Genomic DNA, 27,993 nt, shown 5'->3' with positions numbered 1-27,993 from the left:
GGGCAGCCGGAGCGAGTGTGCGGGCGCTCGCTGCGCGGCCGCGACGGCGATGGGACAGTGCGGAGAGGGCCGGGCCGGCGCGGCTCTTGGCGCCTGAGGCCGCGGGACAGACCCGCGGGCGGGCGGGCGGGCGGAGGCCCAGCCCGGGCCGGGCAGGAGGAGGTGAGGAGCGAGCGGGGCCGCGGGACGTCGCTCGGCGCCGTCAGGCAGGGGCGCGGCTGGCGCGGCCGCCTGCTCAGGCCGCGCTCCGGGCGGTTCCGCGGGCGGTCCCCGCGGGCCGCCGCCGCCGCCCCTGCGGTGCTGGGGGAGCCGGGCCCAGCGGCGGGGCCGGGCTGGGCCGGGGGTGGCGGTGGCTCCGCTCTTGGCGGGCCCTGCTGGGCCTTTCCGCCGCCTCAGCCTCAGTCCCCCAGCAGCGCGTTGGCCGCTCCAGAGGAGTTTCGGGACTTTCCTGGCCCGTCCTGCGCGGAGCCGCCCGGGGAGCGGAGAAGATGCTCCGGTTTGGGCGGGGGAGGATTGTTATCCTCCAGAGCTGAGGCTTGCACGGAGCCTGGTGGGTTGCACGGCCGTGCCTTGCCATGAAGCAGTCCGTGAGAGAAGCGGTGAAATGCGATATTCGGTGTAATTTCGGAATCTGAGCGCACGTGTTTCAGTTTTGGGGAGGGCTGGCCCGGGGTACCTGCAGAGTGGCCGCGTTGGTAAATCTCGTAACGCCACAGCATTCTGGCCTGTGAGAATGAGTCCTGTTCTTCCTCTCGCGGGCATTATTTGTATCAGATTTATAACGCCGAACACAACATATTTTCTTTTAGGAATCATGCTACCAGTATGAACATCTTTGTATTACAGTGCTTCCACCGCTGTTTTGAGTTTCTATTTCTTCCACTCATGGCTTGTGTTGCCGACATGTAATTCTGTGCATTGAGCTGCACATAAATTTCCTTGCTCCTAGTTTTAACCTTCCCATGAAAATTGGTTTTGGGCTGTTGAAGAAAAGAACTTTGCATCTCAGCTGGTTTAATTATTTTTGGTAGTGTTTAAAACAAACTGTACAGTTTATTTTAGCCTTTTCATTTTATATTCTGAATCAGAGCCACAGACGTGTGCTCATTCTGAAACTTGATAGCTGGTTTCATCATCTTAATATAGTTCATGTAAGGCTCCTGCAGGGTAGAAAGAGGTCTTGAATTTCAGAGCAAACTTATTCTGATGAGATATCTCTGTAGCGACAACAGTGACTCACAACTGAGGAATAAAGGAAATTAGGGAAGCTTTGAAGTTAGGTAGCTTATGGCCTATTCCTGACAATTTTTAAAATGTTTTTTTCTTCTGCAGTATGAAGTGTTGCAGTCATAATTGTGTTTTTCCTGTTTCTCCCCAAAGTCTTTTGAGCATGAAGAAATGCAGGTAGTGGGTGGAATAGAAGTTTGCAGCTGAACAGGCTCTGACACTTAAATTGTCCCTGTTGGTGGTCGAGTTCTCTTGGATTTGCACAAGTCTTGTAGCTACTGGTGTGTTGTGCAGTGCAGTGATGGCTTTGTGGTAAGGATTAAGGTGCTTGGTTCCAAGTTGATCATACTGTGGTCTAAGAGTTTGTTTTGGTCATAGTCTGCTACAACTGTGCTGTTTATTCAGCAGAGATTTTTCTTTATTCACAGAGTTCTATGGAAAATGGCTGTAAGAATAATCCTAAAATTAGTGATGTATGTAAATGTATTTTTGATACATTGCCAAAACTTAATGTCCTTTTAAAAAGCTTTTCTGTGCTCTTAAAAGAACTAATTTATCACTTGTATTATTCTAAAAGAAGGGTATTTGGCTTTTAAAGCTGTATGGGACAGTGGTTGTAGATAAGTTTTTAAAGGAAGGCATTTTTTAATAGTGATAATGAACTCTTTAATAAAGAAAAGCCTTTTGGTACTATAGACAGTGGGTTTTAGTTTTCGGGGCAGTACACATTTCTGTGGGTATACGTAACTAAAGGGCTGTTGAAGTTTTCAGACTTAATTTTTACTACAAAGCATATAAAGAATAAAAAAATTATTGTTCAGCCATGGACTTGCAAACAAGATATACTTATTATAAAATAGATATAAATAAAGCTTATTTAAAAAATAAATTAATATTTTTAAGCTGTTGAACACACTTTCTCTTTTAATATATTATTCTATGCATACTTATAAAAATTAATTATTTGTGTAAATGAAGTGGGGAAAATCAGGATCCCTGTAATGTTGGAGATACTTGTTTGCAGTCTCCTGGGGATTAAGAAACTTTGTGAAGTGAAGTGTGTCAGCTCTTGAAAGAACATAAATGTTCTTGAGAACATAAAATGGAGCTATGAAGAACAAGATAGGGTTTTTTTCCTGTTGTGTGAAAAAGTAAAGGGAGAAAACTGCTCAGAACTTCTGTGTAACTCTTGTTTTACTATCTGAGAAGACTTACGAAAAAGTAATGGTCATTTAATCATGTTTCCATGTGGGGCAGGAGAGGGGAGTCTCGCTGTGTTCTTCATCTGTTTCCACACGAACTATTTCAATGCCATGCTCATACCACTTTTTTGTTAGTCATTAACAAACATGAATGCACATTTATGTGTATCAAAGGAAAGTGAGGAAAAATGTTTTTTAGCTTGGGAACACATGGATGGTGTACCAGCCTTTCCCTCAGTGAGGTCTGGAACTGCCTGGCTCCTGCCCTCAGGCATTGTTACCTGGCTGATGGGAACTCCTGGGAGCCGCTGCAGCAGCGCTGGGGAGGTGTAGTGGTGGCACTGCCACCCGTGTGTCACATCTGTGCTGGGTACAAGAGCCTCACAAGGCAGCGCAGCAGTGTGGGAGGTCCTAGGGACTGAAAGATGAGGCTTTGCCCAAGTTCCAGGTTGTCTCTAGTTACTGCTTTTCTTTGAGTTTTGTTAAATACTCTGTTTAAAAAGATGAGGGAAATAATTACAGGGCTGGTGGGTTTCATTGCTTTCCAATAGCTTCTGAGACTGGGTTCAGACAGGGTAGGAGAAATAGATTTTGTGCTGTTTGAATGCCATCAGAGAAAAGTTGTGCAGAAATAGGGTACCTAGGCACAAGGACAAAGATTATTTGCCTTTGGGTATAAATAGTCGTTGAGATTTGTCCTTTAACTGAATTAAACTGTGGCATCACAGACCGGGAACAGGAGCATTTACATGACAATACATTCTGAACTTCTACACTGCCCTTTGCTGTCATCTTTAGAAGAACAAATCCTGCTAAGGTACTGCAGATCTTTCTTCATGTATCCACTGTGATCAAAACTATTGACATACATGCTCAAAGAAGTATTTTCAAGTTGTTCTTTTCCATTTTATTAGTTGTGAACTGTAGTTCTAAAGATGATGTCTAACTGAGATGTTTGCTACGTGGTATTTTAATAACTGAAAGTATTTCTTATTTTGTTGAAGTGAATTATCTTTCTAGAATGATAAAAATAAGAGCCTCCATTTTTTTTTCCTGAGAATTGCATGTTGCAATGCTGACACAATTTGGTTTTCATATATTGTATATTACTGGAACTGTCCATTTCTATTAAAGAAATGGCTGTTATAAGTTACTACAGTTCCCATTTTGTGCTGCTCTATTTTGTCAACACAATTTTCTGCTTCACTAAATCAAAATGTTATGCAGGATGACAGATGCAGTACACTTTGTCAGAAATAAGTAGTCACTAAGCATGGGAAAAGAGCTTTACAGTGGAAAGTTTCATTAAAATACTGTTTGTAAATAGAGCAGGTTGTTTATTTATGTTCATTTGCACTTAAGTTTTCTTTTTGCTTTCACTTATGTGTATTTCCTTTGTTTTCTGCATTTCGTTACATGTTTTCCTCAACCCTTTTTTCACAAGGAACTAAAAAAGGAAATGAAATACACTGCAATAAGGAGCAGAAATGGATAAATGGGTCTGTCCATGATCAGCAGTACAGTAGCTGTTCTGGGACTGTGGTCACTACCTTGCATTTTGCTGAACTCTGATCTGTATGAGGAATGAGTTGGTCACGGATTTAAATTGTTTTACTTAAGGCTAGCTGTGCTTACCCAATTCAATTTTGCCTTCTTTTTCTTTTCTTTTTTATTCTAGGCTTCCTGCTCTGAATGTGTTTCTTTGCAAAATGAATATTGCATTGTTTCAAAAAGATTGGACCCTCCAGTAGAATTTGGAAAAATCACTGCGCATTAATCAAGAGCTTATTTTTCTTGAAGACTTCTGTCCAGCTTTTAAAGTTCTAATCACAATGAATTCAGGCTTATGGAGTCAAGAAAAAGCAAGTTCATCCTACTGGGAAGAGAGGATCTTTTACTTGCTTCTCCAAGAATGCAGTGTCATAGACAAGCAGACTCAAAAGCTCTTGAAAGTGCCCAAAGGTAGCATTGGGCAGTTTTTTCAAGACCGTTCTTCTGTGGCACACTCCAGAAATATTCCATGTAAAGGCAAGAAACTGCAGATTGGATTAAAGATTCTGGAACAGCCTCATGCAATCTTGTTCGTGGATGAGAAGGATGTTATAGAAATAAATGAAAAACTAGCTGAGTTGCTTCTGGCTATTACTAACTGTGAGGAAAGATACAGTTTGTTTAAGAGCAAAAGCAGGTTAGCTAAAGGAGTGCAGATAGATATTGGCTCTCCTGTTAGAGTACAGCTGAGATCAGGGGATGAGAAATATCCTGGAGTTGTTCGCTTCAGGGGACCCTTAATGCAAGAAAGGTCCCTAACAGGGATATACTTTGGAGTAGAGTTGCTGGTAAGTTACTTGCTAAGGGGTGGTATCATATACTTTGTGAGGTGAGCTAAATATGTCTTCAGTATAAAGAGGAAGTCCTAATAATTTTTTTTCTGGACCATATTACCCCTAAAATCCATTACTTTCAGTCTTCTCATAAGTACTTTTATGTGAATTTGCCATATCACATCAGCCTTGTAATCTCCATGTTAAGTGAAGCTTGATGTGGTGCATGGGCTGGCAGAAAGACTTGAACATACTCTGAGTCCTCTAGCCCAGAAAAATTTAATTCATAGAGTTGTGGAATGGTTTGGCTTGGAAGAGACCTTAAATATCATCTAGTCCCAAACCCCTTGTTAGGTCAGGGACACCTTCCACTAGATCAGGTTCCCCAGAGCTCCATCCATCCATCCTGGCCTTGAACACTGGCATGGATGGGGCATCCACAGCTTGTCTGGGCAAAAATATTTACAGCCCTCTCATAGTGAATATCTGACTCTCAGATTTCTGTTGAGTACTTTGTTTGCCTGTGTCAGGATACAGTCAGTAAATGCAGGGTTGGACTTTTAGGGCTGCTGTTTTTGGTGATCCCTAAAAGTCCAATGGCAACTAGTTAAAATAGAGAATGTATCTGTTCTGTGCTCCTTGTGAGATATTTCTGCAAAATTAATGCCAACCATAAGCTATTGAAGAATTAGGTTGAGGAGAGTTCTTCTCGTTGTAGAAGTATAATTTTCAAAGTACTCTTTAAACTTTTCCTGAACTCTTTGTAATTCCCCCTGAGGAAGAACCTTAGGGAATATCAGGCCCAAGTGTTAAAATGGTCTCACTTTATATGGTATTTAAGTGGAATTTTTGAATGCTTAGCATTATGTCTAGTATGAAGTAGTCTTGTCTTGATATGGCAAGAATTTGATGATTGAAGCAAGATTTGCATCTGAAGAAAACATGCTTCTCTGAGTTTAAAGGCTTCTGCCTGCAGCTACTCTCTAATCTAGTGACATCTTGCTCTTTACTCCCTGAAGATAGACAGTTTGTATATTTGCCACAGATTCTAACAACAGAATTCTCTCAGTAATGATAGTGCATCAGGTAAATTCTTAGTGCAATTGATCCAGAACACTGGCTTATATTACTGCTTTATTAGTAGTCTGTTTTTCACAAAATACATGATTGGTTTTTTTATCTCTTTTTTCCTTCCTCTTCTTCCTCCTCTGACCCTTAGGAAGAAGGTCGTGGTCAGGGCTTTACTGATGGACAGTACCAAGGCAAGCAGCTTTTCAGATGTGATGAGGACTGTGGGGTTTTTGTTGCTTTGGACAAACTGGAGCTGGTGGAAGATGATGACAATGAACTGGAAAGTGACTATGCAGCTCCAGTTGACGCAATGCAGGTAGAACTTCCTCCTCTGGAGATCAACTCCAGGGTTTCTCTGAAGATAGGAGAGAGTATAGAGTATGGCACAGTTATATTCTGTGATGTCTTACCAGGAAACGAAAGTTTAGGATACGTTGTTGGAGTGGACATGGTAAGAAAATAATCTGACTTTAATAACTTCTGCATGTGTGTTAGCTAGTGAATGACATGCACGTAGAAGAAGAAACATTATCCACAAGCTACTTCAGCGGAGGCTGACCTAAAATGGGAAATAAACACTGTATTCAAAGATGCATTTGGTGGTAATTTTCTTGGCATCAGGTAAATGGTGTTGTATTTGATGCTGAACAGTTCAGGCAAAATACTCTGAGGAGCCTCCACTGAGCTACTTGCCATGTTAGGTGTCAGTCATGCAGTCAAGTGTTTGTCTTGTGAGACTGGCTTTGTTCTGCCTGTTAAAAAAGTAGGCTGGATGTCTTTTTCTTTTGTTAGCCATTTTTAAAAGCTTTTTTTTGTGTAACTGTTTTGTTTGACTTAGTTCTACCTTAAAAGTGAGTTTCAAGGACAAAAGTTGATCTTTCAAGAAAATGGGAAGCTTGTAATTAAAAATTATCTCTAGCAATATGAATTTTTAAAAACAAACAGCTTAAAAATGTTTGGCATTTCAAGATTGTTCTGGTTTTGTAGCTTAGATGTTTCCATTTTCTTGGTTGCATTACCTGTTTCCTAAAAATGCACTGGAATAGCTCTAGCTTGTTTATCAATAATGTTTTTTAGAAGGAAAATGCTTGTTAAAGTAGAAGCTGTTTCTCAAGAGATAATGTTTTAAGCTTTTGCCTTTAAAGACTGTAATGTTTGGCTATTCTAAATACAAAATTAGTTACAGGAAAAAGTAGATGTTGTCAAATGTTTAATTCTCCTATTTTTTATATTCCTAAAGGCATATGTGTGTACTCAGTATGATGTAAATCTTCTTTTGGGATACATGTAATGTGTTTTTCTATTTTTAGGATAATCCGATTGGAAACTGGGATGGAAGATATAATGGAATACAGCTGTGCAGTTTTGCAAGTGTTGAAAGTACACTTCTTTTGCATATCAATGATGTTATTCCAGGTATGCCCTGCTTTCCTAACCAGAAGGCAGACTTTGATAACATCTAGGACATCCTCCAACTAGGCACAGTTATATGATTAAAACAGTACTGCAGAATTCATTTCCTAAGTTCACTTGAATTACCTTCTCTGTTACATTTCTCTTCATTATTGCCCTCCTTTGGGTTCAGTCTCACCAGTAGAAAAGCTTTAATACTGAACAAAATTCCTGTCAAATTGTATAGTATTTACAATACTCTGCAGTGTGTAATCTTCTTGAATATGTGAGTGTCTGTAGTGGGAATCTTTTCTATGGACTGTTGTTCAATTTACTCCAGGGTTTCAAATATCTTGATCAGAAAGTTGTTCTTTCTGTGCTTGAAAGGTGTTGACAGGATTATGTATGCATTCTGGGAATAAATACTTGGAAATGCCTGTCTCTGGAAAAAATTCACTGCAGTAATTCAATGAATAGTGTTAACTTGTACAGTTTCCTGTTACCTTTTCTGAAGAAAGAAAAGTTTGTATGAGACTTTTGTTTAGGCACTATCTCTAGGCAGGTTCTAATGAATCTGTAGTCTGTAATTGTTGCTCTCACACTTCAGTTTGACTCACTTTTCTTATGTTGGCCTCCTGCTTGCTGGTTTAGTTGATATGCATGTTTTTGCACAGATTTTCTGTTCTTCTCTGGAGAATTCACAGGGACTTCTCCATTTTTTGAAGAGAGCATTTCTTGTAGATGTGTTTGTAGAAAGACCTTAAAATTTCTTGTATCTGTTTCCCATAATAGAAATACATACCTACTTAAAGGATGTGAAGTCAGCTTATTTGATATGTTCAAGAAGTAATGGTAGACTTTGCAGCAAGCAGTTGCTGATGTGATGAAAGCAGATTGTATACACACAAAATGTTGTTCATGTGCCAAACAAGGCTTTGTTCTGCTCAGTGTTAAAGCTTGTGATGGCAGAGCTTTGTTCAGTTTTGAGGTGAGCTTTGTGTAATGCAGTGAAAATGTAGCAAAGGGAAGCTAATACTCTCTTCATGTGCCATGTCTTAGAGACTGTGTCACAGGACAGGAGACCTCCCAAGCTTGCCTATACCTCAAGAAGTGGTGACAAAGGCTTGTTCAATCATAGTAAGCCAAAGGCTATAGGTATGTATGGAAGGAATTTTCTTTACTTTTGTAAGATTACAAAAATTTGTTGTTTGCAAGAAAGTATTGTCTTTTCTCTCAGTTGGTGATTTATTTCAGTTATATGTCAAGAATCATCACAGAATCACCAAGGTTGGCAGAGACCTTTTGAGATCAAGTCCAACTGTACTTAAAAGTTAAATTTCTCTGGAATATTAGTATGAATTTAATCATTGTAGAGGTGATAGACAGTTTAAGTTAAGATTGCTCAAACCACCTTCATTTTCATGAAAAAGAATTTGAGGTTTAGCAAAAATTCTTGGCCGTATTACCAGGTCAGGGCTACATTCACTTTCTCTGGAAGTGTGCTGTGTACTTATTGTTTTGTTTTGGCTTTTAATAAATACAGTTTGCTATTGTCTTCTTGCAAAAGTAGTAACTTCAAAATTTTTAACTCAGGAGCAGATCTCCCTAATAGTGACTGTATTAATTTTGCTGTGATTCAAAACCAGAATTGAATTCCCAAAATATAAACTTCCTCGACTCTGTTTATTGTTCAAGTCTGAAAACCCTCCTGGGGAAAACAAACAAACAAACTGAAAGAAAAGCAATTTTTAAATTTTTTTTTTAAGACAAAAATAAAAATTCAGTGTGTCTTGATTTTACTAGTGTAGTAAAATACTAATGACAGTATATTCTGTAAGTTTTCATTTTACCTGGCATTGGATGCTGGCACAGATGATCTTCAGTAATTTATTTGCCTACTGTGAAATTTTGGTGCTTTAAAACCAGCTTTATTGCAAATACCTTCTTATATTCATAATTTATAGTCATGAAAAATTTGCTCTTGAGAGGAGTTTTCTGCCTTCGTTTCACCTTGGTGACTGAGATTTCAGCTCAGAGTGTGTTTTGGTTTGGTGTAGATTTCTGCCTTGTAAGCCTAGAACTGTGTTAGCCTGTGTTTGCTCCTTTGTGGAAGTTGTGTCTTCTTGAAAGTGTACTAACAAATTTATACAATGAAATAAGAGTATAGGTGACCTTTTGTAAATAGAGATTAATCTCTTCAATAAAATATGTTGTTTTCCAGGATCTACCTCTGAACCTGGAAATAGAAGCAGATCTGAAGTCTTCTACACATTAAATGGCTCATCAGTTGACTCTCAGCCTCAAACAAAAACAAAATCCCCATGGTATATGGATGAAGGTAAAGAGAGGATAGTTTTTTATATATTTATTTTTAAAACCCACAAAACAAAACTAGAGTGTATTATGTTCTTCAAATAAAATAAGGATGAGATTAAATGTAAAACTATTGGACTGTGTTGTCATAGTGGAATACATATTACATCACAAAAAGCATCTTGAAACCCCTGTGAAAATGTACTCTGTCTTGGTGTGACCTGTGGTTTTATTCTGCATGTAGGAGATTGTTCTTGGCAATTCAGGTGCAGCTCTGTGGGAATGCACATCTCACAGGCAAAATAAAAGCTGAAGCTGGGATGGAAGACTAGAAGTATTCCTTGTAGCTGAGTTTCTATAGGAATTGTACTTTGCCTGTCTTTGTAGCTGTGTTACAGATCCAAGGGAACTGTATTTACAGTATTCTGCCATGCTTGCTAATCAGTCTGGAAGTGAGAGCAGGGAAATTATCTAAGTATACGTGGGTTTTTTTCTGTATTTTTAAAAAGTTATTTCTTTAAAATCTCTCTTGTATGAGTGCACATACTTGAAGGATCAATATATCTTGATTTGCTTGCAGACCTATTTTTCTTTTTCCTGGTGAACTTTAGAAAAGTGTGACTTACTGGGTTAATGACTGAAGAGATAAATACTAAACTGTTAAGTTACACCAGAAACCTGTAGAGGCAGTAACCCCTGAATTCTTTGAAGCACAAAAGAAAATGGGTTAAAATTGTTCTTGGTTCTGTAACAGATGTCTTTTTAATGTTTTTAAGACATTAACTTCATTTAATGAAACAGCATGGGGAGAATGGGTGAAGATGAGGCTTTTGTTCTGTAAATACCAATAGTGTATTAGAGACCCTTCCAATTCAAGGTATTCTGTGTCTGTGTAGAGAGATGAGAGAAGACACAGTGCTTGTGCTGTTCCATGTAGTTGTGATCTCTCTTATCAGGCATTACATTGCTCATGACATGTTTAAGTCCTTTATTCCTTGTAAACACTGATAGATTCCCTTTTTAGAACCAATGTTGTGATAGAGTCAGTGGAATAAGCACTTTTCCATTTGCAAATCATATCTGCAATTATTTATGTATTTATAAGCTGTGAACCAATTAATTTCCTCAGTCACAATGACCAGTGAGCTCTTTCTGGTTTTGCCCCCTGCAGTCATAATCCTTGGGGCTGTTAACTCATGTTCCAAGAAAAAGCCTTCTGTGATGATGAAAAAAAAAGATTTCATTCCAAACCTTTCTGTAGTTTCTAACATCTCCTTTCTCTGTGCTGTTCATTTCTGTTGCTTGTGGTAAAAGTAGTGGGACTGCAGCAGTGTCTGCTCAGTCAGTTCTGTGTCTCTAGTGTTACCAAGTGACAAAAGTCTTCCTAAATGTCCCCAGCTGCTGTTAGTGCTTCCCATGTGTTACATCAGATGTTGCTGGTTTGAGAGTCAAGTCTTTCCTTTTTTAATAGAAGGAGAAAAAAACCCCCAATGCTTACTAACATCTTGGTTTTGATTTTAACAGCTGCTGAAGACCCTTCAAAGTCACTTACTGATTCTTCTTCTGGATTTGGGCATTCTTCACCACCACTGCAGCCACCTTTAACAAACTCTGTGTCTACAGAAAACAGATTTCACTCCCTCCCCTTTAGCTTGACAAAAACAACAAGTACTAATGGTACTATGGGACATAGTCCTCTCTCTTTATCTGTTCAGTCTGTCATGGGTGATGTGAATACTACAGCTACCCAGGACAGTCCATCAGCAGCAAGTCCAATTGGAAACTCACATGGTCTTGAAGCAGGTTCCTTGGCTGAAGTTAAAGAAAATCCTCCTTTCTATGGAGTAATCCGCTGGATTGGCCAGCCCCCTGGAGTAAATGAAGTGTTAGCAGGACTGGAACTGGTAAATATAAATTCTAGTTCACATTAATGCTAATTACTAGTTTTGTTTCTCAGAGCTGGTGTCTTTACACACTGGAAAAGCAGCCAGTCTGGGGATTTGCCCAAACAGGTTGCCAAGTGATTTGCTTAGTGATAAGTTCTTTGATAAGCACTGACTTTTATGGCTGCCCCACACCTTACCCTGTTAGTAGGATCTGTTTGTATCACAGTGGGCAAAGGATTTTGTAGGGCTGATCAATTCCTTGCTTTAGAGGAGTGTCCTTTGCTTACATTATGGAGATTGTAATTGAAAAATGAAATTTAAAGGTCCTTTAAGTGGAAATTTATATAAAATTCTCTAGCTATAGTGGTCTTTGTTGAATGTAACTTTTTGTTTGTTGTTTGCGTATCAGCAAGCAGGCAGTCAGAGTGATGACTGTCAGAGCTGTAAGGCTGGTTTTGATAATTGACAGTAGTGATATTGTTGATTTGACAGCCATGTGCTTTATGTGTTTCTGTGGGCCCTTTGTAAAAAAACCCCACAGTTGCCTCAAACATGAATTGCTGTTGTGTACTGACATTCTCTCTGTGGCAGCTGCTGCCAAGGTTGTGATGGGATATTGGTTAAATTAATGTGTACACAGTTAGGGGGATGGGGGGGTCTTTATTTTGGGATACTGTTCAATAACATATTACATAAAGCAGTGTAAAATTATGTAAAACATCAGCAAGGTATGTGAGAATGTGACTGGAATTCCAGCTATTACCAAGAAGTTCTGATCCTTGTGGGTGTTTAGGGTGAGGTTGAAGCCATAGCTTGCCACAGGCATTCTGAGCCTGCTCCTTAGTGTGTCGTGCATTAACTTGGGTCCCACTCCTGCATTTCTGCATTAAAGCCTAGCTGTTGTTAGTGAGCAGGCAATGTACCTTAAATCCTGTTCTCAAAGGTAACAGCTTGTTGTTGTTTACTCCTAGTTTGTGTTCTCTTTTGATGTACATTTTGTACCTTTTGAAGCAGGCATTTTTCTTGTGCAGCCAAATCACGCTGAAATTGTTCACACCATCCCATGCTCAGTGATTTCAATTAAGTGGTAAAAAGTGCTCTTTCTAACTACAGAAGGAATCTGGACCAGGTTGAATTCAGTCTCTCCTCCTACCTCCCCCATGCTGCTTCTGGTGGAATTTTTGTTTTATTTTGGATGTAGTGAAAGTTTAAGCATGAAGAAAGAAAGAAGTGTGCTAGTCTTAATTTTCTCAATAAATCCAGTTGAACAACACCTCAGTTGAGGCTTTGGATATTAAATTGCAGAAACTGTGTATCATGCTTCAGAGTAGCAGAAGGGTGACTTGTGGGTAGATACTTTATCAAATGTCTTACTGCAGAATTGTAGAAGTAAGAAAAACGCTGAATCCTTCTCACTTGGATTTGCAGGAAGATGAATGTGCAGGCTGCACGGATGGGACATTTAAAGGAACTCGCTACTTCACGTGTGCTCCAAAGAAAGCTCTTTTTGTAAAACTCAAAAGCTGCAGGCCAGACTCCAGGTTTGCCTCACTGCAGCCTGTTTCCAACCAGATCGAGCGCTGCAACTCTCTAGGTACTGAGCTTCTGCTTATTTCTTGTTTATCAGCTGGGAACTGGCCAGGGCTTTGCTTTCATTCATTCCCGCAAGAAGTTCTTTTATTGAGCACTTGGAAATCTGTACAAGTATTACTTAACTGAGATTAATGAATAACAGATCAGCCCCTGTACAGAATACAGTGATTCTTGAATTATTCCTTTATGCTTTAAAACAAGAAAATGTTCATATATTTAAAGAAATGTCATAAAATTATGGGAATTTTTTATGCTGTACACTTTTTACATTAGAAGTTGTAAAACAATCTTGCTGAAAATGGTATTTGTAACTCTAGCACTGTATGATTACATTAAAAGAAATAAAGGCAGTTATTTTTCTATAATCTATAACATAAAATTATTTTAGTCTCTAAATGTTAACAAAGAAAAGCATGTATTTTTATGATGGAAGTTAGTGGTGAAAAACTTATTTTTTTTCCCTAACTTCAAGTATTTTAGATTTCTTGGGTCGCATTGTATTGTCTGGGACAACAGCAAAGAAAATTGTCTGATACTTGTAAGGTAGTGTGAAAAAGGCATTTGTAATGAAAAGAGAACTTCATTCCTACTGGATAAAATTAATTCAGTGCTGCAGGCTTTCTGAAGCACTCTGGTGTGGAATGTAAGGCCTTGTTCACTCTCTGGAAGACAGTGAGTCTCAGCTATGATAAAATGCTGTTCTAGTCCAGAGAAGGAATGCTTACTCTAAGGCAGCAACTTAGCTATAAAATATTACTAGGAAGATCTCAAGGGGGATAAAATCTGAGGCTTTAAAGTGACTTTTGAAAAAAAAAATTTCAGCCTTTGGAGGTTACTTAAGTGAAGTGGTAGAAGAAAACACTCCTCCAAAAATGGAAAAAGAAGGTTTAGAGACAATGATTGGAAAGAAGAAAGGTATCCAGGGTCATTACAACTCCTGTTACTTAGACTCCACCTTATTCTGGTAAGTTCATCATTTGTATAGTGGCATCCCTTGCTAGAAATGCAGAACATGTGATCTTTGCTTGAGTGACTGTCTGTGAATTCCTGTGCAGCTCCCAGTGTGCTGTGCTGCAGTCCCTGTGCTCTCCCAGTGCCAGCAGTGCAGTGCTGCTCATGTCCACACTGCACTGGCCCTCGTGGATCTGCTTGTTTGGACAGAGGGAGTCCCTGGCCTGTAAATGGTTGAAGGATCAGGAGAGCACAGGCCAGGGGGTGGAGGGAGGGAAATGCCTCTTACAGCTCTGCAGAACCCTGCCTGGGTAACTGGTTCTGTACTTTGCTGCAGAGAGGATATTGGGTTGGAGTGGACTTTGCTAGTTAGTGCATCTGTGTCCCCTGTCCATAACTGCCTCTTTTTGAGTTTGTTTAGTTCTTTAATTCTTCTGTGGCTTTGCTTGGTTTGTCTTATGTTGCTCAGGCATCTGAATGGTCAAAACAACATTCCTTTTCCTTTTTTCTTTGTAGCCTGTTTTCTTTTAGCTCTGTTTTGGACACTGTGCTACTCAGACCTAAAGAAATTAATGATGTAGAGTATTATAGTGAGACTCAGGAGCTGCTGAGGACAGAGATTGTGAATCCTCTGAGAATGTAAGTGAAGAACTGGTCTCTAGTCTAACATGAATTAGAGAGATCCTGCAGTGTTTGCATTCCTACTGCAAATCTGGGAAGCTTAGCTATCTGCTGCTACTCAGTGTATTTTTTTAAGTATTTTTACTTTTTCTTCATAGCAAATTTAATCAGTGATAACTGGAAAGAGTTACTCATTGTTGGGTGAGAAATATTTTCACTAGTGTCTTACTTGCAAATGGATCAGCACAAAGCAATTGTAAAATTTGTACAAGTATTGTACAATAATAAAAAAGTATTGGTAAATACAAGTTATGTTTGTTCACAGCATTCATCTTTACATGTTCTTAATGCTATTGTACTTGACAAGAAAATTATTTGTGTTATCTTATATGTAGTTTCACAATTTGATAGATTTAGCAGGGCTTTAAAAGTTTCATTACTTTTTACATGTGGTCTGCAAGTGGCCACAATGCTTTTATTAAAATAACTTAATATGACCTTTATAATTTCTCAGGTACAATGAGCAAAGGAGGTGCAACAAAAATCTCAATGAAAAGTTGTTGTTCTTAAGCTTAATTTTTTTCAAACAGGTGAATAATGCAGTTGTAGTTCCAAAATTCTGTGGGCTGTCACTGAACAATTTCTGACAAAGTTTTTATTTTGATAAACAGAAATGTTGGCCCCTGAAGCCTTGTTCTTGTCAGGGAGTGTGTGCTTGGCCTGCTGTGTTCCAGGGTCTGTGGAACAGGCAGGATAGCAGGATGCACACTGAGTAGCAGAAATCTCAGGTGCCTGAGGTGGCTGAATGCCTTACTGTCCTTTAATCATGCTTTAAAACTTTGGGGGAAAAGACTGAATGCTCAAAGCCTCAGCTTCTTAGGTCAGCAGTACAGCTCTGTGTCTTTCTCAAATATTGAATTTATTTTTTTTTTGTTAACAACTCCCACAGTGCTGTTATGTGACATTCTGAAATGATGTATTAAGCTGTGCAAATTAGAGTGAAAACAAATCAAAAGTAATTAACTGACAAATCCAAAAATAGCTATCCTGGTAAGTTGATGATTAAAATGCTCTTGAAGGTTGTAAAAGAACATTGAGTATTGCATTAAATTTATACTACATTAAGAAAACTAGGAGTCAGATTAAATATGAGAAATCAGTATGTAGTTTTGAAGAAATACTGTATGCAGTTCAAGAAGGATTTGAGAACCTGTATTTGAGTTTTTAAGTAATTGGTTTTGGCTTTTCTTTTACTGCTCTGACTTGATCAAAAACTAGCTAATAGCTTATTAAACCCATTTATCTTAGATATGGATATGTATGTGCTACAAAAATAATGAAACTGAGGAAAATACTTGAAAAAGTTGAGGCTGCATCAGGATTCACTTCAGAGGAAAAAGGTAATGGGGGAGGTTTGCTTTTCTTTTTCATCTAAAATGAAGGAACTGAGGAACCTTGCTACATAATTAAAGCAGAACAAAACACCCAGATATTTTTCTGGAGCAGTGTCTTGAGCAGAGATCTGAGTGACCACTGGCTGCTAGAAAGGTCTTTTCTGTTTCCTCAGCTATGTAAGGAACCCCAGCTGAACAATTTTTGGAGTCTTCCACTGCCTGGATTTCTTTTAGTGCCTTCCTGTGCCCCTGGAACTCCCTTCTAGCAGTTAGTGGAGAATACTGATAAGGCTGCGGTGTTTGTCCTCTTTCAAATTGTCACTTTGATCTATGAGGAATAAATTTTGCACTACAACATTTCATTATTACAATGGTTATGTAGTATTTTAAGAGACAAAATGTTCAAATCATGTTAGAAGAATCAGTTCCCAACTTCTTCGTCTTCTGCTGCATATATTGATTAATTAGCATTGTATTATGTAACTGTTTTGCTTTTATTCAAGAGAATACCACTTTTGTAAGTACTGTATGCTGGAACCAGTATTTACTGCAGTTAGTGGCAGGGAGAGAAACAGACAGCAAATGTGGTGGGGGAGAACAGCCCTCTGGGAAGTGCTGTTGGCTGCATTCTTGGGTAGAGAGCTTGGTCTCTGGTTTAGTTGAACTTGGGACTATGGTGTAGATTTTGTGTTATTTTCACTGCTCCTCAATGGCTCTGCAGATTCACTGTTTCATTTTGAAAGCTTTTATTTCTCCTGGAAAAGTTGTGTGGTGCTAGATGATTCCTCTGAAATACAGAGCATCTTTTTTAACTTCACTGGAAAGCTTTGTTACCCGGTTGAGCCTGTACTTTTATTAGGGCCATTTAAAAGAATAAATAGAGGTTTGTCATGAAAATATTTCTAGTTTGTCATAATCTTATTGGGGTAATAGAGCTGTAAAACTTAACTGTTACTTTTTTTCTGTGAAAATTTTGAAAACTGTCACTTTTACTGAGTCTTGAATAATGTGTCTGGTTTTGCATGCTGACAAAACTTTTTTTCTCTCCTACCTCCAGATCCGGAAGAATTTTTGAATATTTTATTTCACCATATTCTGAGAGTTGAGCCACTGTTGAAAATAAGGTGAAGCTTATTTCTTTGGCCTTCCAGGGCTTTGTTGTGTCTGTGCCATACACAGAACAAAACTTATGTTCCACCATTCAGCTTTAGCACAGAGTTTGTGTGTATTGTGCACATACCTGAACTCCTCAAGGGCCATGCAGAAATCTCCTTTCTTTTTTAGTAGTGATAACACTGAGCATCATGCTTTTAGAATCCTCTCAACACCTGAATACTCTGAAAAGCAACTTTGGCTTAAATGCTGGCTGGATTGGAGGAGGTTACAGTTTATAGAAAATTTGATGAAAGTTCCCAGGAACTTTTGGTAGTGAGATGAAACAGCTCCAACCCAATGGTTTTCTTTTGCTGTTAGAGGCTAGTTAGTCCTGTATGTTTTTTCTCTATAGTAGTAAAAAACATTTCTTCAACCTGAGCATCATCTTTTATATCCTTTCTTTTGTACTTCCAGAGGAGGTTGAATTACTTATCTGAAGATCTCCTCCCAAATATATCAGAGTTATGTTTATTTAACAGAAACACAATCTGAGAACATTGATATTTGATAATTCTATGTTTTGAACATCTGACCTCAAAACATACTTAAATTGGTAGCTTAATCCGTGTCCCTCTCCCTAGCTATACAAAATGTGTTGTGGTTTTGTGGTTCTTTTTTTTTTAAGAGGATAATTGCTTTGTGGTAAGGGATGTGTGTGTTTAATGGAAAGGGTTTTTTCCCTTTTTTCCGCCCTTATGGTAAGGATAAAGAAGTTTCTCCAGACTGCTTGCATTGGCAGTTTGTGTGGTAATCTGCCTCAGAGCTGGCCTAGGTGTGGCAGGAGTCTTAACAATTACAGCTGGGCAGCCTTGAATTTGGATTATCCTTTTGGAGAGTTCTCTGCTAACTATAGAGCAAGTCTAGCAGCATTAGCCATCTGTGTGAGACTTCCACTGCAGGAAGCAGTGTAAATATCACCCTGATTTAGAGGAAATGTTTCATTAAACCCATCATACTGAAGATAATTAGTGTTGTTTCATTTGATATTTTATTACTGAAACTCCTAATTGTCTCTCCAATGAAAGCTGCTTTATTGTCTTGGAGTTTTTGATGCAGATGCTTAGTTGGTAATTCAGCCATGCACAGACATATGTTTTTAAAACATGCTCTGAAACTCACACTGATTTTGTTTCTTTAAAGTTTTCCATAATCAATTCAAACGTAATACTTGACTGCCTGGCACTCTGTTGTTGGGGGCTGGGGGCTGGGCTTTGTCAGGCTTTGTTGTTTGTTTGGGTTTTTTTTTAAACACAATATATTTCAATGCAGAGAGGATGTCTTGTCACCTATTTTCATGTAGATGTTATCTTCCTAGAAGATACAGTTATCATTACAGTAGAGTTTCAGAGTCTGTTTTCTGTTGTTTTTTTATTTCTTTAAAACTGTTTTTAGATCAGCAGGTCAGAAAGTACAAGACTGTTACTTCTATCAAATTTTTATGGACAAAAATGAGAAAGTTGGAGTCCCAACAATTCAGCAGTTACTGGAGTGGTCATTCATCAACAGCAACTTGAAGTTTGCAGAGGTTGGTGACAGCAGTTGCCTTATTAGAAGTGATCATACCTAAATATCTGTCCATTCAGCAATGGGAGAACAGTGGGGTTTGGTGCAAAAACATGCAGACATGCTGGAAATGGGAATATTGTGTCAGTGATCCAGGATACCTACATAGCAAAGGCATTTTAAGGTTAACTTAATGAGATGTATTCTTTGGTTGAACAGATCAAAATGATTTAGGTGAAGAATTACTAAAAGAAAACTTCTTAGCTGCTGCCATTGAGTTGTTTTAAGGATTAATACTGTGAGATACCTCTGTCAGTGGGCTGTGAGTTTAAAAAAACATGAATATATTTATGGCATTAGAAGATGTCTACAAAGTTAGATAATTATTTATCTCAAATTCATTACATTATATTCTGGCATTTTACCTAGGCACCCTCTTGCCTGATTATCCAGATGCCCCGGTTTGGAAAAGACTTCAAAATGTTCAATAAAATTTTTCCATCCTTGGAATTAAATATAACAGACTTACTTGAAGACAGTAAGTAAATAACATTGCATTGTATAATGAAAGAGAGTTGCTGAGACTGACTAAGACAGCTAAAGTATTCCTGATATTTTTGGTGGTTTGTTGGGGTTTTTTTCTGTTAGATAGTTACCAAGATAGTGAGAGGTGCTCAGGCTGAGGAGAAATGAAATTTTGCTGGGTAGAAGGCTTTTTTTCCCTCATGTAAATTAGAAGCTCTAATTCAGAAGAATATATAGAATACAACTTCTTTTTTTATTTAAGTCTTGAGAACCTGTACAACTGAACTTATTTCAGGACTGTTTTTAAAATTGAGTTATTAGTAGCAAAGGTGTTCATTAGACTAGAAGGGAGCCTGAGATGAAGATGTGCACCTGTGGTATATTGTGGCTGTGCATTTTTTAGCCTTAATTATGTCACTTCTTTTTGTGACCTAATTTTCTGGTATTGGTCGTCCACTGAATTTTTCATTGCATTATCCTAAGGAAGGATACCTGGTTTTAAATTTGAGTTAAGAATTAATAGAACTGACAAAATTTCGTAGAATAATAATCTCTGAAGTTGCCGTGGCCTTTTCTCTCACTGTCTTGGCCATCAGCTTATGCTTTTTTCTCTTTTTCTTTTTTTCTGGTGTTGACAGCTGTAGGAGCTAAGACCACTAGATGAGAGAGAGCTAACATGATTTAAAAATTTGCTTGTTCATGCACTACGTTTTTATCATCTTGTTTTTCCACTTACCAGTGTAAATGTTTTTCTCTTAATCCACATTGCACCAAAGAGAAGTTAAATAGACTGGTACATTTCTCTTTGATTAGCAATCTCATTTTAACTTTTTTTAAATGTAGTGTCATTCTCCATGTAAAGTAATAGTTGTCCTTCATTTTCATATTCCTTTTGTTAAAAATCAAAGCCTCCCCAGCCTGGAGACTAATATCTTTGTTGCCACTGCAGCTCCCAGGCAGTGCCGTATCTGCAGAGGGCTCGCTATGTACGAGTGCAGGGAGTGTTATGAAGACACTGATATTTCTGCTGGCAAAATCAAGCAGTTCTGCAAAACATGCAATACACAGGTCAGTGCTTGTCTTTGGTATTCACATGGGTTTTACCCAAATGGTTAATGCTGTGGTAATTGAAAGAAAGGCAGAAGAGTGAGACTTCTTCACCGGCACCAGTGTAGCTGCCACCCACCAAGTGAAGTGTCTCTTTTGGTGACAGATCAGACTCCTGCAATGTGTTTATCAGCATGGCAACTGCCAAATCCAGGACTGGACACAGTGGAGAAGTAGTAACCATGTGTTTTAAATCTAATTTCATGATCCTGCTACCTTGTTAGAGTTGATAAATTCATGACAGAAATGCTATGTTTTGCTGTTTGGCAGTTGCATGAAGATGTCAATCACGGCTTGTTTTCAAACCTGAGCATAGTAGAAAACTGTTGCATTAAACCTGACCTCCCTTCTAACCTTTGATTTAAATTTTCTGGGCAATATTGAACTACACTGGTGGGGAAAAAATACAAGAAACGTGTAGTCAGCTGCTATTATTGCAGTTCCTTCTCTAACGCCATTAATCTTCTGTTCAGCAGTAATGTCCTTTTTAGCTTTGTCTGCCGCTGAAACAAATAATCTTACAGAGTGTTTTTTCTTTTCTGAAATATCACTTCAACTGTAGGTTCATCTTCATCCCAAGAGACAGAGTCATAAATTCAATCCGCTGTCGCTTCCGAAGGACCTGCCGGACTGGGACTGGCGGCACGGCTGCATCCCCTCGCAGAAGATGGAGCTGTTTGCGGTGCTGTGCATCGAGACCAGCCACTACGTGGCCTTCGTCAAGTACGGCCGGGACGACTCCGCCTGGCTCTTCTTCGACAGCATGGCAGATCGGGATGGTAACCTCTCCTTCACTACTTCACTTCCTCTTACAGTTTTGTATGTGTGGTTTAGATTTCAGGGATTGTTTCCCTAAAGTTTTGGGGATATTAGCGTAGTTTAACTTGATGTGCTCGATGCTGGGATACTGATCTTGGCTCAGCCTTACCGTAGCGCATTGATTTCATGGCAGCTGCTGATTTGAGTATTCTGAATTTCACCTCAGTTGGATACCTTGGTAATTAGATGGTACAGAAGTAACTGCAGAAGTTTCCTAGTAGGACTCCCTATAAATATTTCTACGCTTTGCAAATTAGGCAGAGACAATTTTAAATAATAAACTGCAGGAATGTACTTTCCATTTATATTTGTTGATGTACATTATTATTAGTTAGCATACAAATATTTTAATTTCTTTTTCTTAAATGACTTACGGTAGCTGTCTTTAGAATAAAGGAAGTAGTCACACATTACAACATCTGTGCTATTCCTTTGAATCCCTTTAGAGTTAACAGTGGAAAATTGTTATCCTGTAATAATACAAATGTCAGTAAAACAACTGTTTTCTTAGATGCCGCTTTTTAAACGGATCCTGTTTAAATATGGACTCTGTAGTTCTGGTGCCTAAGAAAAACAGTAATAGATGAAATGTCAAACACATAGTAACACTTTTTGCATGAAGTATTCTTGAACCCCTCTGTTACTGGGTGAGTTGGCAGGGAGAGGAGTCTTGCCTCCTGATGAAAATGGTACTGCTACAGAAGTGAAGTCGGTTTCTTACAACGGCCAGAAGACAATCAAGCTTTGTTTCAGAGTGCTTGAAATATGTATGACTGATGTTTGTAAAGAACCACTTTATTTCAGGAATTCAGATCATATGAGATGCTGGAAATATCTCCTGCTGATCTTAGGGGGGGGTTTAGTATTGCAAATATTTTTCTTGAGCTTTTCTTCATAAGCTAAAAATCTCTGCTGGGAACAGCAGGATGTCCATACTTGTGGTGTTTGAATTTGCTCAGTTTTATGAAAATGGCCAGGAGCAAACCATGCCTTAGTCGTGCAAGGCAGGTACAGACATGGTGGTTTGTAAATTCATCAGCTGTTACTGGTTGTCATGTTATTAACAAATTCAGTGCATGTGAGATGTGTATTCAGGTCACTTTCCTAAAGTCACACAGAATTTTTAGTGTTAATGAAAACCCAGAGTTCCCCCTGGTTTTGTGTGGTGCTTGTGTGGGTGTGGTTTGTTGGTAAATACTACAGGATATTCTGATTCTAATAGTGATTTTTTAAACAGTGCACTTCTCATAGGTGTTTACCCTGCAGCAGTCCAGTGTGGCATGTTTAAGTTTTTTAGAAGGTGTTTTCAAGAACTGGTGATGCTCCAGTGATCATAATAAAAGTACATTTTGAATAGCAAATATATGTAGATGTTCTCCTAATCTGTTTCTCCTTTTTTCCTAATGGTTTAAAAGGAGGTCAGAATGGCTTTAACATTCCACAAGTTACCCCGTGTCCAGAAGTTGGTGAATACCTGAAGATGTCTCTAGAAGAATTGCACTCACTGGATTCCAGGAAAATCCAAGGCTGTGCACGAAGACTGCTTTGTGATGCTTACATGTGCATGTATCAAAGTCCAACAATGAGTTTATACAAATGAACTAGGATCTCTGCAGAACTGAGGAGACAGTACAGAGTCACCCACTCTTGGGTTTGCTGCAGTTTTGGGTAGTTCACTGCAACCGTTGCTGGCAATGGAAGAAGTTGACTATGACATCCAGAGGATTTACTGTTCCAAAAACTACACATGGAGTTCTGTCACTGAAGTATTTAAGCATTTTGCACTCTAGGAAGTGTGCTTGTGTGTGTTTGTTTTATAAACAAAGTTAAGTTACTAAAACTTAAAAGCTTTAAGTGCATTGATGATACACAGGCTTTTTTTAAATGTTAAAGGTGGAATTATATCAGGAGAAATCTCCTTAGTCCATTGGGAATGTAAGGATACAGTATTCTAGCTCAGTGCATTTCTGTGGACAGGGATGATGATTCTCATGTGTTTCTCTACACCCACCCTGAGTTCTCACCCTTGATATTTTTAGCACCATAGATTCTCTCTCAAAGAGAGAATAACTTCAGTTTGAGTAAGATAAATTTTAGACTGCTCATTGCATATTATGTTCTCTTATCTACTACATTCTTTTCAGTTCTAAAAATTAACATTCATTTAAAGGTCTGAATCCCTGTCTTGCAAAAATCAAGCACACAGACTTGCTGTGTTGTTAACTTGCAACTTTTGGAGGGGAGAGAGAGGAAAAGAAGAGGGCATTAAGTGGAAGCATAATTGCTAAAATATAAAATTAGCAATGAAAATTAACAGATGTCTTTTTCTAAGTGTCTATTTTTAAAGAAACAAAGCAGTCTGGAACAGAACAGCAACTGTACACAAATGATTCCAGGACAAAACAATAAAATCATGGATTGCCTCAGGGAATGTTATGAAGTGAATTCTAGTCCTTAGTAAATAGAACTGAATTTTCTACAGTACATTAAGCTACTGCCTGGGAATGTTATGCATCTGACTCTTCATTTCAGGATTAGTAATATTATAAAGAGAATATTAAAAATCTCTGCTTGGAAAGATGAAACTATACATAAAGGTAGATCAGAGTTTTACTGTATACCAAGTACCTGATGAAAACTAACTTGAAAAGCTGCAAAACCTGTGTTTATGTAAAGTACTATACTTTGAAGTCTTCTGGTTCCTGTTTGCAATGACATACTGTTGTTTTAGTTGCCTTTTAGCTACTTCTGTCTACACTACTGGCAAACATGCAACTATATATATATACAGTAACATCTGGTCGTACAAATTGCATCTATATGAACTGTACATTTTCAACTCTTAAACTGTTTTATATGGAAACTTCCTTTTTGGGATCAAGTCTGTAGAAGGGAAGAGACAAATTTAACAGAGGAAAAACCACATTGAAAAAGCCGCTGTTTTAAAGGCAATGGAGACTGATCCCTTATTGTAGAAAGTGTGGTTACTTTGTTTTTCTTGGAAAACCTAGAATCTTTCTTTGGGACACACTCTACCATAGAGGGTAGTAAGTTTGAAAACTGCTTGAAAGACTAATGTATGAGAAGCAGGGGCTGCTGAGGGGGTTGATCTGTTCCATTAGCCTTTGCATGAAGTGTGCTCTAACCTTTCACTCTCAAGAGCAGCGAGGTTATTAGAAGTGTCACCCTTGCTTTGGCCTGAAGAGTCTCCTGGCTTTCATGTTTCCTTGCCTTATTTAATCAGTCTGTGCTCCTTGGCCAGACTCTTTTATTTTAGTACAGAGCTCTTGACCTCTTTCTCTCCTGAAAAAATTTGGTGAGGTTTTAGGTGATGGATTCTATAATCAGGCCCCTTGTGTCCCAGCCTGGAAGGAGGTCCAGGCAGTGACCCCTTAGAACAAGGAGAAAACACAGGCCCAAGCACAAACCTGCACCCAGGAGACCAGTCTGAATGTCTGGACTCTTTCTCTTCCCTAGCTCTAGATTTATTTTTGACTTTCCTAGTGCATTAATTTCACGTGTCTTCCACTGGTGTCATCTTTCCAACCATCTCCCCTCAGCCTCATTTCCTCTTCCTGCCTGAGCTTGGAGAACAGCCTTGGACCTGCTATGGCCAGAGGAGAGAATTGAAATTGGCAGCCATATTAAAGTTTCCTAGGTGAATAATCTTGTAGCAAAATATCCACTCTTTCATACAGCTGGAAAGTATCCAGCTTCTCAGGAGATATACTCGATTGGCAGAAGTGAATTAATACACATGGGTGTAAATGGACTTGGCTTCTTGCCTCCAAACTCCTGGCCTTTCACTGGAAAAGGAAAAGAAGTGTGGACTCTTCCCGTGGGACACACAGGGAATATTCTTTACTGTGCACGCTTCTTGGTGACAAATACTGTTTGGAAAGGCAGGCACTGCTCTGCAGCCTGCCTTTGTACTATAGATTGTTGCAAAATGGTAAATAGTTTTGCAAGCACTGTATGATTACATGGTTAGTTTGTTGCCCGCTTAAGAGGGCAGAGATATCTTCTACAGCATGCAAAAAAAATTGTTTTGGCAATCAAGGAGTCTTCTTTTAATCTAAAATGTATTGCTGTGTTCTGTACTGCACTGCACTGGAGGTGATCTGGCAATGTAAATGAAATGTTACAGAAATAACCCCAATTTTATTTCCTTTCTCAGAAATGAGTATACAAACAGAAAAGTGATTTCACTGTGAAAGGAAACTTGTAAAATAACTTATATGCAAGGGTAGAAAAGGTGGGGTTTTCTGAGTGTTTTTTAGCCTTCAGCATATATTTGTAGGGGATTTGAATAAGCTATTTTGAAGCTTGCGTTCTAAGCATCTACTGCTGTTAACTGTAATGCCCAAAGAGTCCAGTGACTAAGCACCCAGCATTTCTGTTTTTTAATGCATTTGGAAACCTCCCAATCAATATTTACTTTTTTTTTTTTTCATATGGTGAATGTCCCCCCAGATTAATAGCACTTAGATCATTCTTCATGGTTTGGCTCATAAGTACTGCTAACAATGGCCTTAACCTGGGAGTAGGAAAATACATTGACAACATGGTTCCTGACAGCCTGTAAAAATGTAAAGTTTCATAGGACAGACTTTTGTAACTGGGGAAAAAACCTTCATCCCATGCAACTTGCCTGCTCTGCTAAACATTTTTAGAACTAGGGATTCAAAATGGAACAAATCACTGTGCCACTAAATCCTTGCTTATTTTGAACATAGAGGGTAAAGAGGAGGTATTAGCTAAAGGTGATGCCTTACAGATTTACTCAAGCAAACAAAATCCTTCAAGAAAACCCCAACCAAACCCACTGTAAGTTACATCAGAAGGCTTGTTGTTGGGCAGGGGAGATAATTGGAGGAAAAAATTACAAAAATATCTATGTTCAGTAAATGTCTTTCTAATATGTGATACTGATTCTGTGCTTTTGAAAATTGTAGTACTGTGTTGTACTGAACAGCCTGTGAGATTCCCATTTTAAGCAAGTACTGTGTGTAACAAGAATTGCTCTTGATCATAAATGGTTCATTTCAATGCACTTATTTTTCTTGTGCACTTTATACTCCACTGAGTAGCTGAGCGTGGTCACCATGATCCCTGACAATTGCCAGTTCCATCCAATCCCGAGGCACCACCGTGCTGCATACCAGACTGGGGTGGTTTCCCAACTGAGCTGGTGTAAAAAGCAGCTTGAAAGCTCTGTGTATTTTTACCACTGTAACAAAGCATGTTTTTATCTGTTCTTGATGTTTTGCTAAATAAACATCCCATGTTTTGTGCACAAATAGTCTCTTAAGCTTACAAGGCTGTCTCCAAGAAGGCATAAGGGAAACAAACCATTGGATCAGGTTGCCCTCAACTAGCCTTAATTTATTTTTTTTTCAAATGGTAGGGCTGAATGAGCTGCTGCTGGAAAGGAATGTACTATGTGCTCTTTCTGTATTAATATTAATTAAAATATTATTCTTATGGCTCTGTTCATTTCTTTGGGGGTTGGAAATGTGGGAGTGTCATGACAAAGCATGAAGACAAGGTGAACTAACCAGGGTGTTTTGTGTACTTACAGGCAGTTTTATGTTTATACATTTCTTTTAGTCCTTCAACATTTCTAGGAAGCTTAGGAATTGTACTGTATAAAACCAAGTCTAAGAATACTACTTGTGTCTTACCAATTAACACCTAATGCTGTAAGGGAAAACCACTGAAAAGCAGCTCTAGCTGCCTGGAGTTTTCCTGGGGGGATTTTATTTTTAAATTCTTAGTACACCACCTTACTAACCCTGGTGAGCAGCTCCTCCTGGAATAATGCTGTAGCTTCACTGCTGAATCCACAGCTGCCACTTTCTATGCATTTTCTGTCTAGAAAAACACTAACTCCTATCCAGTAGGAGTAGCTTTACCTTTCTATTTATTTTTCCTGAGTATTTTAGTAATAATAAATAAATAAAAACCGATAAGTATAGCGAATAAAATCCTACCTCAGCATGCAAAAGGTATTATGTCAATTTGAGCAATTTAAATATTTTACGGAAAATCCTTAAACACTTGTAAAAATAGGTGCAAAAGCTATTTTTAGGAAAGAGCTGCAGTAAAGGTGGGTTTGTTTAAGCTGAGCTTTGCACGAGCAGGACGGTGATGCTGCTCCGCTCTGTGCGACTCTGCCGGGGCGGGGCCGGCGCTGGGGCCGCTGCCGCCCTGCGGCCACACGGGGGCAGTGCCCGCCCCGCTGCGCCCGGCCTGGCGCTGAGCGCGCCGGGGCGCTGCCGTGGCCCGCTCTGTCCCCCTGTATGTCCCCCGCCGTGTCCCCGCTCTGTCCCCCTGTATGTCCCCCCGTGTCCCCGCGGCTTTGTCCCGGAGCTGCCCAGGGCTGGCGGGCACTGTGCCCACAGCCCCAGGCCAGGCTTGTGCGCCCCGTAGGGAAAGCTGGATCCGAGTGGTGCCCGTGTGTGAGTGAGGGAAGCAGGCACTGCTGGCAGATGCAAAATGCCCAGGAAATCGGAGGGTAATTGTAGCACTCTGATGAAAGGCGATGAAAAACGGCATCAACAGCACGAATGTAGTAATAATTCTTCACACCAAAGCTTCCACGCGAAATGAAGGGCCGCGGAGGAGAGCCCGTGGGGAGCGGCCCGGCCGCTGCTGCGGCTGCAGCTCGGCCTCCCCCAGCCCCGGCTCCCCCAGGCTCTCCCCCGGCCTCTCCTGCTCCCTGCCCGCTCAGGAACCGGGCCCTGCACGAGTCCCACCGCCCCGGCAGCTCTGCAGCCCCCGGGTACTAAGGACAGGAAAAACCCACACCCCCACCAAAAATCAACCTGCATTTTGTGACAAGTTTTGCACCTGGTCGATCTGTGTATGCAGAAATTCGATAGTGGATATTGTTATTGACTAATCACTT

General features: G+C 39.4%; 1 protein-coding gene across 2 annotated transcripts; it reads left to right on the top strand.

The window, feature by feature from the left end:
- The first annotated feature begins 1 nt into the window (after nucleotide 1).
- Nucleotides 2-26,561, top strand: CYLD (CYLD lysine 63 deubiquitinase). 2 transcript variants are annotated; one of them, XM_030955907.1, is made up of 17 exons: nucleotides 2-162; nucleotides 4,108-4,768; nucleotides 5,973-6,140; nucleotides 7,135-7,240; nucleotides 8,276-8,371; nucleotides 9,438-9,554; nucleotides 11,054-11,433; nucleotides 12,844-13,009; nucleotides 13,831-13,972; nucleotides 14,476-14,598; nucleotides 15,889-15,980; nucleotides 17,032-17,098; nucleotides 18,522-18,654; nucleotides 19,062-19,170; nucleotides 20,107-20,225; nucleotides 20,827-21,043; nucleotides 22,499-26,561. In XM_030955907.1, exons 2-17 carry the CDS (start codon nucleotides 4,262-4,264, stop codon nucleotides 22,681-22,683), a joined length of 2,727 nt encoding a protein of 908 aa, XP_030811767.1. In that variant the 5' UTR covers nucleotides 2-162; nucleotides 4,108-4,261; the 3' UTR covers nucleotides 22,684-26,561. The 2 variants fall into 2 exon arrangements, with proteins under 2 accessions (XP_030811767.1, XP_030811766.1); XM_030955906.1 differs by having other exon boundaries at nucleotides 5,973-6,275.
- The last annotated feature ends 1,432 nt before the right edge of the window (nucleotides 26,562-27,993 follow it).

Source organism: Camarhynchus parvulus, chromosome 11 (genome assembly GCF_901933205.1).
Source record: "Camarhynchus parvulus chromosome 11, STF_HiC, whole genome shotgun sequence".
In the NCBI taxonomy this organism is placed as follows: domain Eukaryota; kingdom Metazoa; phylum Chordata; class Aves; order Passeriformes; family Thraupidae; genus Camarhynchus; species Camarhynchus parvulus.
The sequence above is the reverse complement of the archived record's forward strand: the minus strand, read 5'-3'. Positions and strand labels throughout refer to the sequence as shown.

What these genes read in the sequence shown, in the direction of transcription:
- CYLD (XM_030955906.1), top strand. Translation starts at nt 4,262, where the DNA reads ATGAATTCAGGCTTATGGAGTCAAGAAAAAGCAAGTTCATCCTACTGG. An exon ending in ACGTTGTTGGAGTGGACATG is followed by an intron (nt 6,276 to 7,134) that starts GTAAGAAAATAA and finishes TTCTATTTTTAG; the next exon opens with GATAATCCGATTGGAAACTG. An exon ending in TGTTAGCAGGACTGGAACTG is followed by an intron (nt 11,434 to 12,843) that starts GTAAATATAAAT and finishes TTGGATTTGCAG; the next exon opens with GAAGATGAATGTGCAGGCTG.